This window comes from Glycine soja, chromosome 11 (genome assembly GCF_004193775.1).
Source record: "Glycine soja cultivar W05 chromosome 11, ASM419377v2, whole genome shotgun sequence".
NCBI classification, from domain to species: domain Eukaryota; kingdom Viridiplantae; phylum Streptophyta; class Magnoliopsida; order Fabales; family Fabaceae; genus Glycine; species Glycine soja.
In genome coordinates, this window is record NC_041012.1 from 32,278,791 (window position 1) to 32,294,771 (window position 15,981).

The following is a 15,981-nucleotide window of genomic DNA, read 5'->3' on the forward strand; positions in this document are numbered from 1 at the left end:
CCCTGTAGACATCCCCTTCTTATTTTATAAAAAAATAAATAAAGACATTCCCTTACGTTTTTCTGCCTATTTTTGCACACAATATCTGAAGCATGTGCATAGGCAATTCTTTATTGGAATAATGATATTAATTAACCAAATCATTCTAGTACCCTACAACTACCTACAGAATCCCGCAAGGCGAATCTCAAAACTAAAATCTCCCAAACATAAAGGCAATAATTAGTTTTGCCCTCACCAAACAAGGCATTATGCCTACACAATTAGAATAAACAAAAAAAAAAAAAAAACTAATCATGCATGGTCACAATATAATAATCTAAATTTTAATTAATACTAACATTTTTACTTTATAAAATTATATAAGAAACTACAATAGAATCCTTCTAATACTTTCCATCATATCCTCTTTCTCCATAACAATACAATTAAGGCTTAATTACACAAATTAACATAGGACAAAATTCTCTTCCACTTCCATTACGAAATTGTTCTCACTCTATTGCTCTCTAGCACTCTAACACTCTTCTAAGCTGCACAAAAACTCTTTAGTCACGAGGGTAGTTTTGGAATTCCACGTAGGACAAAACAATACGACAAAAAGAACTTTAGTAGAATTACTAAACCAGTCCCTGGATATTTCGCGAAATGACAAAGAAGCCCCTTAACTCGGCCACGTCAAGAACTCGTTCGGGTCAAACTCGCCAAACTCTTCCTTCCCGAACCGCTGACTCAGCACCCCTAAGTTAACGGCCGTTAAACTAAACGGCGCGTCGATGTCAAACTCAAACCCGAACGCGTCGACCTCGCCGTAACGAAAACCGTCGAACGGCGTCGAGTCTCCGTCGCAGTAAGTGAGAACGGACGTCGGAGATGAAAGACCTTCGCCGGAGAACACCGTCTCCGGCGGAGGGGTATCATGTTCCGTGTTTTCGGCGGCGGAGAGGGGGAAGTTGGTGACGGCGTTAGGGCCCTTGAGCTTCACCGCGGCCTCGTCGTACACGGCGGCGGCTTCCTCCGCCGTGTCGAAGGTTCCGAGCCAGACCCGTTTTCTCTGAGTCGGGTCACGGATTTCTGCCGTCCACCGTCCCCACGGTCGCTGCCGGACGCCGCGGAACTTGTTCCGGCGGCGAGGGACGCCGAGTCGTTTCTTGGGTCGGGTCGAACGGGTCGGGTCAAGCGAAGAAGAAGAAGGTGTTGATGTTGGAGTTGGGGATTTTGAGAAAAAGGGAAGGTTTATGGTGATGTGGGTAATTTGTCTTTTCACCTTTTTGTGTTTTCTTGTGTTTTTTGGGTCTTCGTCGTCGCCGGAGGAGTCAGAATCGGTGGCGTCGTGGTCGGTGAGAATGACCCGGAGGAGCTTCTTGTGAGGTGGTTTTGTTTTTCCGGCGGTTTTGCATGGTGGGTCGCCGTCAAAATTTGAGCTTGAGGCTTGTGGGTTAAATGGGTGGTTGTGGAGCTTCATGGGTGGTTGTACGGACATGAAAGGTTGGTGTGTGTCACTCATTTTAGTGAAGAGAGTGAGAAAATGAAAAAAGGTGGTAGAAGTGTTAATTGCATGAAAGCAAGTGACAAATAGAGTGGTGGATGATGAAGAAAAAATAAGATGATGGTAGTAATTTGCTAGGGTGGTTATTCCAGGGGTAAGGAAGAGAGAGAAATGTTGTTATAGAGTGAGGTTGGCGGGAAAGAGGAGAGAGAGTGAAGGGAAGAAAGCAAGAGAGAGAGGTAGGATTAAAGGGTATTTATGGTGCACCACGGGGTGTGTCCCCATTGGAGGATCAAGGAAATATTTTTCTCGTAAAAGGTGGGGATTTGGGTAACGAATTGAAGGAGAGAGAGAGAGAGAAAGAGAGAGAGTGAGTGAAGAAGAGTAGAGGGAAATTGGACTAATGGAGGAAGTGTGAGTGAGTGGGGAGGGTCATGACTCACTATAATGTGTACGTTTGTGTGTATATGTCGCTGTCGGTAACACCAAGAAAAATCCTCACCCTCTCTTAACATCTTCTCCTAACTATAATGATCATTTTAGTTTTGTGACACCTTTTTCATCTTTTGTTAACTCTCCTTCAAATTTGGGACCAAATTATTATTCAAAACGTGCTTAATAGTTCATTTCGTAAAATGAAACAAAACCACCTTATTTTGTGTGTGTAAATAGTAGTAGTCTCTACTAGACTATTAGCAATTGAATTTTGATTTTACGATAATGAGAGGGTACATTACAAGAGAGTGAGAAAGTGAACAAAGTCAGGTCCAAAGAAAGAACGATGCCATCTTTCCACGTTGGTGAATCTCAGACCACGCAATTGACGGGGTTCCATGTTGGTGGAATTTTTCTAATTTGGAGATTAGAAGAACAATGGCTCCATTGGAACAATGCCATTTTTCCTACAATGACCTTGAAACTGGGAAATTGACGTGACTTTTTATAGTTTGTTTTTAAAGCGGTGGCATCACATGAATAAAAAAAATAAAAATCAATGAAACAAGATAAAAAGAAAAGGTACAAGTGAGGGACTAGTGCAGAGTATACCGTTGAGAATTGGGCTTATCCAACCCATGATGACCTAACAGATGCCAGTAATATATTTTCAGCACAATTTTTTGCACAGTTTGTCTATTCGCTGTAAGACACTGCTGGGACGGGATACCTTTATTAACAGTACCCGAGTAAGTTGGAACATCAATCACACAAAAGATTACAATGTTACTTTTGAGTGATTAGGAAACAAATATAGTCACATAATTTAAAGACCGTTCAGATTGTACGAATTTTGAGGTGTCATTCTGTGAGAAATAATAATTTATTATTTGTGCTGGAATGGCCGTTTGAGATCCCTCAAACATTAAAACAAACACACACTAATGCAACTTTGATCTGTGTTGCAAGTATTATAGGACTTGAACCTACTGCCTTTATTCAGATTTGATTGAATCACTAGTGCTAAAATGATGAAATTATGAATTAATAATAAGGGAAATTTTCATATGGGTGGGCGTCTTAAAGAGATAATAAATTTGACAAGAGACATTCACAAAAAAAGTAAGAGAAATTGGGATTTCTTTTGTTTACTTTTGATCATCATCATGTGAGGAAAGAGGCAAAAGAACAATAGCTAAGAATGAATTAAACAATAGAAAGGAAATGTTAACATCATAAGAAGGGGCTAAGTATTTTAGGGAGGAAATTGCTTAAAAAGTTTTGGTTAGGTTGGGTTTTGGCTTGAGGAGGAAGCAAAGACATGTAAGCAAGCTAGCCAGTCAAGCACGTGTAATATTATCTACGTTGTGGCAACAATTTGCATTCGCAGATGAATGAACTTATGACCCCCCTCTATGTGCTTGTTGCTTGTTAATTAAGTGATGACTCTTCTAATTAGCCTTTTTTTATGCCAACTTTTCTCTGCCACTGTTATTATATTATTATTAACCATTGACTTCAATTCAAGCTACTTGTAAGTTGTGATGAACTTACCTCAAAAGGGTCTCTTTCATGCTGCATAGCTAGTGGTTTCCAGCCGGCATATTTCTGTACTAAACATATTAAATTCTGAAGTCAACCAATAATATCGTACACCAGTGTGTAAGGGTCTTTTCATCTCATTTGCATGATTTTGGAACAAAAATGGGAGTTTCTTTTACTTTGTAAGGAGTCCTATCAATTTAATTGCCCATTCCTTTCATTTTCCAGTGTGCAGCACGCATAAAACACGTCCAGTGTCGAGAATCACGACAGTGAACTTTTACTCTCCCAAAGGACTATTCTTGTTCCTCAAAATTATGACTCACTTTTGGCAGATAATGTTGAAACGCTTGATGGATTAGTGGGTACTAACAAAATCTTAATCGTTCTTTTGAGAAAAAAAAAACTGTATAAAGATAAAAAAAAAAAAAACATAAATTCAACCCCTGGAATGGCCGAAAATACAACTCTGAATTTTGTGACCATTCACAACTTTATTTCGATGAGGGGGGGTACCATTTTGCGTCCTTACATGTCACCAAAACAATTGCCCAAACCCACACTAATTTGAGAATCATTGATTGCATGAGCCAAGCTTTTTTTAAGCACAATTGACATGGTTTCAGGACCCTTTGGAGTTTGGACAATGAACTCAAGGTGTGAGCAATAACAATAAAATAAGAGTCTATTTGATGATTTTATAATCCCACTCGAGATTTTTTTTTGTCCCAAGCCCAAAAAGATCAAATTCCACGTCAATAAGCCGATAGTACCTGTTCCTAACTATAATTTGATTACCATCATTTAGAATAGCTAGTCAACAAGCAGAAAAATTGTGACATTATAATACAATTTCTTCCATGAGACCATGACCGATGTCTTGCAAAGAAATATTCACAAAGTGACAATCAATTCCCTTACCATGGTTGATTTACACTGACAAAAAAAGATAAAACATTCATTAAAAGTAAATTTTGTTTCTTCATAAAAATCATGATTGTGCAGCTAAAGGAGGAGCATGATCATCCCATGGCATACTTCTGTGTCCAGCTACGAGCAGTGGCTTCATACTTAGCCCTGTCAGTCTTGTACATGTGGGCAATTTCAGGCACAAGCGGGTCATCAGGGTTGGGATCCGTCAACAGTGAGCAAATGGACAAAAGGACCTAAAGTAGTGGATGTTAGTTTTTCCAAGTTTCAAAGCAGCACCATCACACATAAGGTCGACGTCATCATATCATATGCAGGTCCATTACAATTTCTATGAATCATATGATTATCTCATCAAGGTGGCTTGAAAATTATATCTCAAGTCAACACAAAGAATAGATGTCTATTTTATTTTTAGGGCTTATTCTGTACTAAAATTGCTACTATGAACAAATTTCTAAAAACCGAGTAATGTTATTCCCACTTCACATTCTCACATCATGTTTTTCTCTATCTCCACCACATCACTCAACTTATTCCACACTTTTCTCTCTCCTTATTGTAGAAAGTGACATGAGAATGCTAAGGGGGAATAACATAACTCTTTCTAAGATGGTTCACAGTTTTCTCAATAAGCTTCTAAAACCTAAACGGTAAACAAATCTTTAGTTAATTTTTTATACTAGATTCTCAAGAGACATTAAAAACATCAATGAGACAATGGTTCCAAACAATCTGTATCAATCAAAAATAAACAAGGACACAACACACGCATAGACAGTTTTATGCATGAAAATAAGCTAGACTCATTGATTTGAGTATAAGCTCCAATTTCCAGACATTTAGCAAGGTTTGTATTTCTGAACTTAGTAGGCACAGGCATTTACATGCCAGAAATACATATTTGTCAAATTCTTACAAATGGAATGGAAAAATCTTTCTAAATTTACATGCCAGAAATACATATTTGTCAAATTCTTACAAGTGGAATGGAAAAATCTTTCTAAAAGAACATGGTACCACAGAAATTACAGCTAGACATGACCAGTAAGTAACACAAGCTGAAACCTTGTGCAAAATCATTAAATATCAAGAAACACAGGATAAGTAATATCAAACCTTAGAAATGGTTAGTGCTGGGCTCCATTGTTCTTTTAGAATGTCAAGGCATATACTTCCATTACTGTTGATGTTTGGGTGGAATACCTTAGTCCTAAATGCAACCTGCAGTACTCAAAGATGCTATATTCAGCATTTCTAAACTATTACTCATGACAGATGTTCAAGATATTAACAAACTTGACTACCAGCCAGTATCTTGAGCAAATTAAACTAGGCAATTCTACTGTACTTGGGTGCGTAAATTTACCAAATCACCACATCAAGAAGAACAAAAAGAATGCATATAAAAAAAATAAAATGAAACAGACATAATAACAACAGGAAAAATCATCTGAAATCTCAACATTTAAACAATCAAGTGATGGCTGTCATGAACAGCATCCCAATAATTTGATTTTGCTATTAGCAATATTTTCCAACACCATTCTTTACCAATGTGCAAGAAGAAAAAGGGACGGCCAAAAACAAAAGACCTATAAAGCATTTCAGAACAGAACTACAATCCTGGCAGTCTGGCACCCACAGTATCTCTGCAAAAATAATACTTAGTGACAAACATCAATTTTCTTATTAATGCAAATAGGGCTAGGAGGCACTAGTGTTCATGGAAGGAGCAGTTATGAGTATCGACCACTATACACAAGTGTCACCAATTGCCATCACCTTGACCACCAGAGCATTGAGCATTTGAGCCACTGAGGCACCACCACCACCACCACCACAGGTGTGTGGCTTCGCAACTCAGATAGCCTGAGGCACCACCACCTAAGGAAAATTTCCTTCCTCCCTCCCCAACCCAACAAAATAACAAGAATAAACAATATATGTCCTAACCATGTAAAGGTTTCTTACACTGTTACCTAACCACAAATCGCAATATATGATAAATTTGTTTGCTTTTAAAACTACCTATACCAAGGATGATTTCTGATTAGTTGACACTTGACAGTGTAAAAACTTTGACATTGACAAATGACAATGTATGCTTATTAAACTCGAATAATATTATAACAAGCAGAAGAAATAGAAAATAATATCCTAAAATTCCAAGAGATTCCATTCCTCTCTTAGTTTTGACACTTTTAGGAACCAGGGATGGCAAACAACCCCCTTTCACAACAGTCAGAAATCAGAATCATTAACCAGAAAGCCAAGCCACAAGGAAAAATAAGTTCCTTCATATAAAAAATATTTTGCAATGATCATAATTTTTTCAATTTTCACCATCTCAATATTGTTGAATCTAGACTGCACTCCAAACTTTAAAAATCATTTAATCTTCATTGATTTTTATATATTCATACTTTCATAGAAAATTGAATCCACTACCACAACGAAGGATATCAGCATTTGCATCAATAATGGAAAAACTGATCCTGACAAGCTGCTGAACTTGAAAGACTGGGTACACCAGTAAAACAAGGAACTGATCCACAATACCATCAGAAACCAATCATGGGCACACAATAAACTGTTTTGGAAAGTCAACCTGGCAATATTGCATGCTAAAGTTATCACTTATCAAGAATTTAGCTTGATCTTGCACTGGTATTGAGGACAGGAGGAGTCATACAGCCAAACTACCATTTGGTTTGCACTCTGCACAATCTCATCACACAAAATACATTTTCCATAATACAGAATAATAAATAAAGATGGGACAGTGCAAACTTATTTCCATGCAATATCAATATACATCGAAACAAGTCTCAGCATAGTTTACAACAGTAGAAGAACAGATAATAGAAGAAATTAATATAAGTCTCTAACTAGGATAGCTTATTGCCTTTGGTGGTTTGAATGGATAATCAGGAGGAAAATGAATTGAAACTAGGAATACACCACCGGTATATGGGCTATCAGGAGGTCCCATGATTGTTGCCTGCCAGTGAAACATGTCCTCCGCCACGGGACCTGATATAGACAACATCAACTTCCAAAGTTAACACAAGAAAAAGACATCACAAAAACTATCCTTCATAAATCAATAACTTCAACAATTAGGAAACCCTGAAGGCTCGCCTAAACTCCTAATCAAGGTTTTAAAATACGGTCCTTGATCGCGATTTCAAGTCACAGACGCATCTGTCTGCAATTTTCTGTAACATCAAGGACCGTGATGCAATCGCAATATAAAACCTTGCTTCCTCTAATGATCCCCAAGCCCTTTGGATAACAACTTATTAACAATGACTTACAGGAAGAACATAAACCACATCATCTTGCCAATATGATAAAAACAGAGACACAAGAATGATACAATACAATACAATAACAATAGATTAGGTTTTGTTCTGTTGAATCATCAGTCCAATTGCATGATTATATAAGGTGAAGGGGGCAAAAGAACAGAATCAGAATACGAATTATTAGAAACAGATACGAATTTAAGATATTTTGCAAACAAGGTCATGCATACACAGAAAATAACACAAAGGGTTGAATAATTGAAACTGGTAGCGTTTAATTTTAGGGTTCTGACCTGCGCTGCAGGAAGTAGGAGGGTCCTTCTGCAAATCCTTGAGCTCCTTGACGATGCGTTTCGATGCCATAACTGAAAAGCTTGTAAACAGAGAGACCCAAAAAATGAAGAAGAAGAAGAAGAAGAGAGCAGAGATAGGGTTGAAATTGAAAGGGAGTTGAATTGACTGAGGAAGAATTGAAAGAGAAAAACTTTGGGTTCTAGAGGGTTCCGTTTAGCTTAGGATCAAGGTCCTACGTTTGAAAGTTAGGTGCAGAGAATAAAAAAAATAAAAAAAAATGATAATACATGAATAATTGAAAATATAATTTTTTTTAATGTGTGTATTATTACTTTTTAATTAATTAATTAATAATTTATAAGTTTAATTCTGGAATACTTTAATTTTTTTATTAAAGATATTGTATTATAAATTAATAATAGGTTTGATATGAAAATAATAAAATAGAAAATACTTTAACTTCAAAGTAAGAGTATTTTCTATTAATAATTTTTTATTTCAAACAAACTATAAAAAAAATATTTTTATTTCAAACAACTCAAATTTTTTACTTATTTGTTGTTCTTACCAGATTTTGTTGAACCTCAAAACTTGGCATAAAGGTAAAACATGTATAAGAAAGTAGGTTGGATTAAAATTTAAAATTAGATCTTTCTCAATCTCCCTCGTCTAATGGTGTAATTAGGAAAAGATATGATCATATCTTATATTTCCTCTAATAATATATATCTTTCATTTTAGGAGATATTTTTTTGTCTTTGTAGTAGAAGATAGAGTTTCTCTCTTACCTTAATTATATTTTAGGACGAAAATACAGTTAAAATTCTATAAATTAATAAGGTCAGGATCGAAGAAATTTATTAATTTAGAAAGTTATTAATTTATCGATAAATTAATAATTATTAATTTAAATAATTTTTAAGTAATTATACTGTATATACCAAACAAAAAGACAAATTAGTCTATGTCTCTTAGAATTCGTTCAGCTAGTGACGTTGCAAGAAATTTGGATGAATCCACTTTTGATGAAGAAACTCAAGACCTCGAGACTATGATCAATCAATGTGGCTATCGTAATAAGATGGATATCTACAATCTAATGAACTACCCAGGTGAAAATGAAGCATGTTCGGAGGTTCAAAGTTTAGAAGATATTGTGGGTACTATCATTGAGAACAATGCAGAGGATGACGACGAAGATGATACGGTGTCTTTGGAGCCTGTTACACGAAAGGAAACACTTATGGCGTCGAACACTCTTCACAACTTTATGATACAATACAAAAATACAACACCTGAGCTATTGGATGCAATAAGAAAAGTTAGAGATAAACTCAAAATAGACTTGAACTTTAAAGGAAAACAGACAACTATTAAATCATATTTGAGTAATATATTTTTTTCAGTTTCTATGAATTATTAATTTATGATTTTCTTGAGACCGAAAATTATAAAGGGATCTCACGAAAAATTATTATCTTATTATTTTATCGAATTTTTCAATTTTTTACATTGGCCCAAGTCAGGACCGGACAAATTTTTCATTTTAGAGAGTTTATTAATTTTTTATTTCAGACAAACTATAACAAATTTAATATAATAATAATACTAACAATGAATAATTTTTTTAAATAAGTTAGTCTTTTAGGCCTAAAAGGGTTTTTTCGAATGGCCTAAGATCTAATGTGTTTAACTAAATAGATTTTACTAAATAAAAACTTGATTAACCCATTTTCTGAAAAGGTCTGATGTGGCCCTATGGGTTAGTCATAGGCTTTATCAAGTAGCGTAGACTATTTTCACCCTTTATTACATTGATCAAGTTCTCTGGATACCAAGTAAACAACTATCGAGTACAGGGGTCTTATCAAGTCCTTTTCCCCCTAAAATCATAGGTAAAATATTTTAATTATTAATAATTTTTTCCTAAAATAAAGTGTGTATTTAGAATTTTGTTAAAAAAAATTATGATAAAGATGTGAAAATTGTGTTTGTTTGATTTTCTAAAAATGAAGGGTGTTCATGAGCTGATCCAATCCAATCAAAATTTAAAGAAATCAAATTTTTTTTATTGGATTAGATCGAAATTTGGATTGGATTTCAAAATCCAATCCATACTGAAGTTATATATACAAATACATTTTTATAAATAAATTTATGTTACTTCTTACGCTTAAATTTTTATTTTTTATATATTTATAAAATTATCATATAGTAACTTATATTTATTTTTGAAAAATATATTTGATTGAAGATAGTTTTTTTAACTATTTGATTAAAGGTACATAAGTATAATTATTAAGTTATATAAATTTACTTTTAATAGTATATATTTAAAGAGTTATACTACTATTAGTTGTTTATTGACTTAAAGAGAAGATATTTAATATCTTAAATTATCTTTTACTATGTTTATTATAAATGTTACCATTTATTTAATATTTTCTTTAAATAAAAAAAGCAAGACTTAAGTCGTTTTATATTGGATTGGATTTTTTTTTTTTAATCAAACTAGTTGGAGGATTAATTAACAAAATCAAAGTGATTGAATGAGATGATTGATTTTTCTTTTCAAAACGATCCAATCCAATAAGCAAAAATCTCTACGAAAAGTTACAATACTAAACTTGACAAATATTTGTGTTGTTGTTTCAAGTTTAATTTTAAAAAGGATGATAATTAAACATAAATGAAACAGATGAGACAGAACAATCTTTGTTGTTTTTCATGTCCAACATAGAATACCCCTTATAATAACACCCATGTGCAGAAACCCACAACAAAGTTAAGACAACTGAAACAAAGCTTGTCCAAGTCAGATAGTTATATTGAGTGACAATACTTTTGATGGAAAGTACTACACTTGTATTTTTGTGGAACATTGCTTCTCTTGGTAACGAAAGGGAAGATTAGAATTTATATCAATATGTTGCATATGATCTTCTTTTAGCTATCATTACCGTATATAGTCCTGCAAGAGTACCTTATACTAGTATTTTATCTCTATATTCAGTAATAATTTATGTCTCCGATGAAACACAGCTTTGGCTATTTCTTGTTTCATTTGTTTTCTTCTTTTTGTAGAGGGCCTCTATAGAGGATCTGAAAAGAATGAGATGAACCTTGGTGTTTGTTCAAGAAGCAAGGATTAACAAATTGATAAATGCAGAGAAAAGAAAAAGGCAAGGGCAAAGCAATATGATCAAACCAGCTTAAGCAACTTTATTGAATATAGCAGTATCCTTAAACTTTATTGAATATAGCAGTATCCTTATATACAAGATGGAGTGAAGCTTGGTAGAGAAGCTATGTAGTTAGTTACAACAGAAAACTAATCTAACTAATCTAACAAAAGAATATAAGCGGGAAGTGGGAAAAGCTGATAAATGGTAAAATGAAAATAGCGTGCCAATGTGAAAATGCTAAGAGCCCCCCTCAAGCTGGGAATGGATATTCAACATTCCCATCTTGGAAACCAGAAGTTGAAACACAACAGGAGCTAGGGGCTTAGTAAAAATGTCCGCGAGCTACATGGAAGAGGAAATAGGAAGGAGCTTGAGAAGGCCACTGTGAATCTTTTCATGAACAATGTGGCAATCTAAATCAATATGCTTGGTGCGTTCGTGAAAGACTTGGTTAGATGCGATCTGAATAGCGGATTGTTATCACAATAAAGGTTAGCTGGCTGAATAAATGCAACACGAAAATCCTGAAGAAGGTAAGTAAGCCATTGAAGTTCGCAAGTGGTTGAAGCCAAAGCTCGATACTCAGCTTCGGAGGAGCTACGAGATACCATGGGCTGCTTCTTCGATCTCCAGGAGATGATAGAGTCGCCGAGATAAATGGAAAATACAGTGATGGAACGGTGTGTGTCTCAGCAACTTGCCCAGTCAGAATCACTAAAGGCTTTTAGTTGAAGATGACCGGTGGCAGAAAAGAAAATGCCAGAACCAGGAGTTCCCTTGAGATATTGAAGAACTCGAGAGGCAGCATTGGAATGAGCAGTCGTCGGAGCAGCCATATATTGGCTTAGTTGTTGAACGGCATGAGCAATATCGGGACGAGTTGTTGTGAGGTAAATAAGCCGACCAACAAGACGACGATAAGAAGAGGAGGCATCAACAGGAAAAGGTTCACCCACTGTGGCTTGTAATCGGGTACCATAATCCATGGGAGTTGTGCTTGGACGACAATCAAGCATACCTAAATCAGAGAGAATGTCCAGGATATACTTTCGCTGAGACAAATGAATGCCATGTCAGGATCGAGCAACTTTAAGACCAAGAAAGAATTTCAACACCCCAAGGTCCTTGATTTTGAAGGCTTGATCCAAAAGAGATGTGATATGTCGAATAGTTGCAAGATCATTGCCTGCCAATACAATATCATCAACATAAACTAAAAGGGCAGTAGTGGAGTTACCATTAAAGCTAAGAAACAGTGAATGATCAGTAGAGGCCTGTTGGAAGCCATGAGAGAGAAGAAATTAGGAAAGGCGGGTGAACCACTATCGACTTGCTTGTTTAAGCCCATACAAGGAATGTCGAAGGCGGCAAACCTGGCAAGGATTATCGACAATGAGACCAGGAGGAAGTTGCATGTACACTTCCTCATTGAGCTCTCCATGAAGGAAAGCATTATTAACATCAAGCTGATGCAAATGCCATCCATGGAGAGCAGCGAGAGCAAGTAAGAGACGCACACTTGTGAGCTTTGCCACTGGGGAAAATGTATCTAGAAAATCTAAGCCTTCCATTTGAGTATACCCCTTGGCCACAAGTCGAGCTTTATATCGTTCAATAGACCCATCAGCATTATACTTGATCCTGTAAACCCAACGACAACCTATGGCTGTTTTATGCGGTGGCAAATCGGTTAAAGTCCAAGTGTTGTTCGTTTGGAGAGCATGTAACTCAGCTTGCATTGCTTTAAGCCAACAATCATGCCGAGAAGCTTCGGCATAGGATGTGGGCTCAGTGGAAACAAAAATTGACATGACAAAACAACGATAGGAAGGAGAGAGACGAGAGTAAGACAAAACCAAATGTAATGGATATCGAACGGAGCTTGAATTGGTAGCAGTGGAAGTGAGAAACTGATGATAATCTTGAAGGTAATTGGGAGGATGTTTGTCTTTGATTGAACGTCGCAAGGTTAAATGTGGCTCAGCATGGTTATGATCAGTGGGTACAGGTGAGTTTGATATTGGTTCCTAAATGGTGTTATCATGAATAAAAGGTGTAGTAGAGACATAAGAGTGTGAGCTTTGTGTTTCGTTATGAGAAGGAAAATGATTTTCATAGAAAACAACATTGCGAGAGGTGGTGATATTATGAGAATGCAAATCATACACCAAGAAACCTTTAGTATGAGGTTTGAAACCAAGAAAAATGCATGGGTGAGCTTGTGGGTCAAGTTTGCTTCTATGAGCCTTGATTGTATTAATGTAACACAAACATCCAAAAACTCTAAGATTAGAAATGTCACATGGGTAGCCATAAAGCTTTTCATAAGGTGATATGTTGTGCAAGAAGGGAGTGGGAATACAATTTATTAAATATGCAACATGGGTTAAAGCAAAACTCCAAAAACTGTGAGGAAGATTAGCTTGAAAAAGAAGTGCTCTAGTGACATTCAAAAGGTGTTGATGCTTGCTTTCTACAATACCATTTTGTTCAGGAGTTTCAATGCATGATGTTTGATGAATAATGCCTTTAAGCTTGTAAAATTCATTTATTGTAAATTCAAAGCCATTATTAGTTCATATGGTTTTAATCTTGTTGTTAAAATGAGTTTCGACATACGTGGTAAAGGCTATAATGTGTTCTCGTGCTTCAGCTTTTGTGTTCATAAGGAAAATCCAAGTAAATCGAGAATGATCATGAACTATGGTAAGAAAATAACGATGACCATGCATAGATATCTTTGAACATGGCCCCCATATATCTATATGCACAAGATCAAAACAACATAATGCATGTGAAGTGCTAGAAGGAAAGGGTAATTTCTTATGTTTCGCATAGTAGCATGTGTTACATACAAAATCTTTATTATGCTTCAAGAAAGGGTAGGAGGATTGCATATATTGTAGGCGCTCAAAGGAAGGGTGTCCCATGCGAAAATGCCAAAGGTCAATGGGTGTGATGGTGCATTGTGGGTGAGTAATAGCAGTCTGCACAGAAGGTTTAGTTATATGGTTTGGGATGAGATGGTAGAGCCCGTTTCTCACTTCAACTATACCAATCCTCGCTTGTGTGTTCATATCCTGTAGTATGCAGGAAGTTGAAAAGAAAATGAGCTTACAGTTAGTAGATGAAACAAGCTTGGATATGGAAATAAGATTAAAGGTGAATGAAGCAATATAAAGAACATTTGACAAGACTATGGAGGTTGAGAGGCATATCTCTCCCGAATGAGTAGCAGAAACAAGATGACCATTTAGCAGCTTAACCATAATGGGAGGGTTCAATTGATTATAGGAACGAAAGTGGACTAATGAAGCTGATACATGATCAGTTGCTCTGGAATCAAGAATCCAAGAAGTGATTGTGTGTGTGTGATTTACAGAGGATGAAGATTTACCCATGACAGAAGCTGGTTCGATAGAACATGAAGAAACAGAAGCTATTTGTTTGACACCAAATGAAGTAGAAGCTGAGTTCCTATGGGATGGTTGTTGGATTAAAGCAAGCAATGCTTTGTATTGCTCAGGTGAAAAACGAACCTCTTGGAACTCATGTTGCTGCGTTTGATCATTAGTAACTTTGCTATCCACTGTTACTATGTTGTTTGTGGTATTTTCCGAGTTAAAATTTGAAGCCTGGAGGGAAACCGTGTTTCCTGTAACACATCAATGGTATGCCCACTCCTCCCGCAGTGGGTACATGTCTTTCCTCCCTTGGCTCCATTCATTTTGCTTTTCCAGTCAGGATTGGAAGGAACACCATGTTTCTTGTAACATACATTCTCAGTATGTCCAGTTCTTCCACAGAAATCACAAATTAATTTCACAGCATTAATCATACTTCCCTTAGTTTCAAAATTGATGCCTGCCATGAGATTACTTCCAAATAGTTGTCGCTCTTGCTGTGCTACGTATGAGAAGATCTTTGATATTGTAGGTAATGGATTCATAAGCAAAACATGCGAACGAACGTTGCTATACTGCTCATTCAAACCGTGCAAGAACTACTGTATCGCTCGATCTTCAAGCTTTCTCTGCGAAATAACAGTAAGAGCAGAATACGTGCATCGCACAGTGCAAGAACAAACAGGATCGGGTCTAAAATTCTCTAATTCATCCCATACAATTCGCAATTTAGTGAAATACTCAGTAACCGAAAGATCACCTTGTTTCATCGAGGCTGCTTCTTGTTGGAGATCGGAGATTCGAAGGAGATCTCCTTGCGAGTATCGTGATTTCAGATCACGCCATATCTCTTTAGCTTTGTCCATCCACAAAATACTTTGTCGAATTTGTGTTGAAATTGAATGCGCAATCCAGGAAACAACCATATTGTTGCAGCGACGCCATGCGTCATATGTTCGATCTGATTTTTGTGGTTCCGGTATGCTTCCATCAATGAATTCAACCTTGTTCTTGGCACTCAAGGCTGTCATCATCGATCTACTCCAGGAATGATAATTGGAGGAATCCAGCACTGGAGATACGAGAGCTATTGCTGGATTTTCGCTTGGGTGAAGATAGAGACAACTATCCATGCTAGACGTATGCTCTACTCTTTCGCTCATGGCTGAATCGAAAACGGAATGAAAATAAAAGATGAAGAAGAAGATCGATATCAAAGTGGCGCAACAGAACTCTTCAAGAGAAGAGCTCTGATACCATAACAAATTGATAAATATGCAGAGAAAAGAAAATGGCAAGGGCAAAGCAATATGATCAAACCAGCTTAAGCAACTTTATTGAATATAGCAGTATCCTTATATACAAGATGGAGTGAAGCTTGGTAGAGAAGC

General features: G+C 36.3%; 3 protein-coding genes across 3 annotated transcripts; 1 reads left to right on the forward strand and 2 right to left on the reverse strand.

Moving 5' to 3' along the window:
- Positions 1–301: 301 nt before the first annotated feature.
- LOC114373912 (pathogenesis-related genes transcriptional activator PTI6-like) lies at positions 302–1,909 on the reverse strand. Its single transcript, XM_028331486.1, has one exon. It carries the CDS (start codon positions 1,505–1,507, stop codon positions 665–667), a length of 843 nt encoding a protein of 280 aa, XP_028187287.1. The 5' UTR covers positions 1,508–1,909; the 3' UTR covers positions 302–664.
- A 2,316-nt stretch (positions 1,910–4,225) lies between these two features.
- On the reverse strand, positions 4,226–8,225 carry LOC114377230 (ubiquitin-conjugating enzyme E2-17 kDa-like). Its single transcript, XM_028335660.1, has 4 exons — positions 8,001–8,225; positions 7,305–7,432; positions 5,516–5,620; positions 4,226–4,632 (listed from the first exon to the last, which is right to left on the reverse strand). The coding sequence occupies exons 1-4, from the start codon at positions 8,068–8,070 to the stop codon at positions 4,489–4,491; spliced, it is 447 nt and encodes a 148-aa protein (XP_028191461.1). The 5' UTR covers positions 8,071–8,225; the 3' UTR covers positions 4,226–4,488.
- A 740-nt stretch (positions 8,226–8,965) lies between these two features.
- LOC114373188 lies at positions 8,966–11,121 on the forward strand. Its single transcript, XM_028330714.1, has 2 exons — positions 8,966–9,322; positions 11,086–11,121. Exons 1-2 carry the CDS (start codon positions 8,966–8,968, stop codon positions 11,119–11,121), a joined length of 393 nt encoding a protein of 130 aa, XP_028186515.1.
- The last annotated feature ends 4,860 nt before the right edge of the window (positions 11,122–15,981 follow it).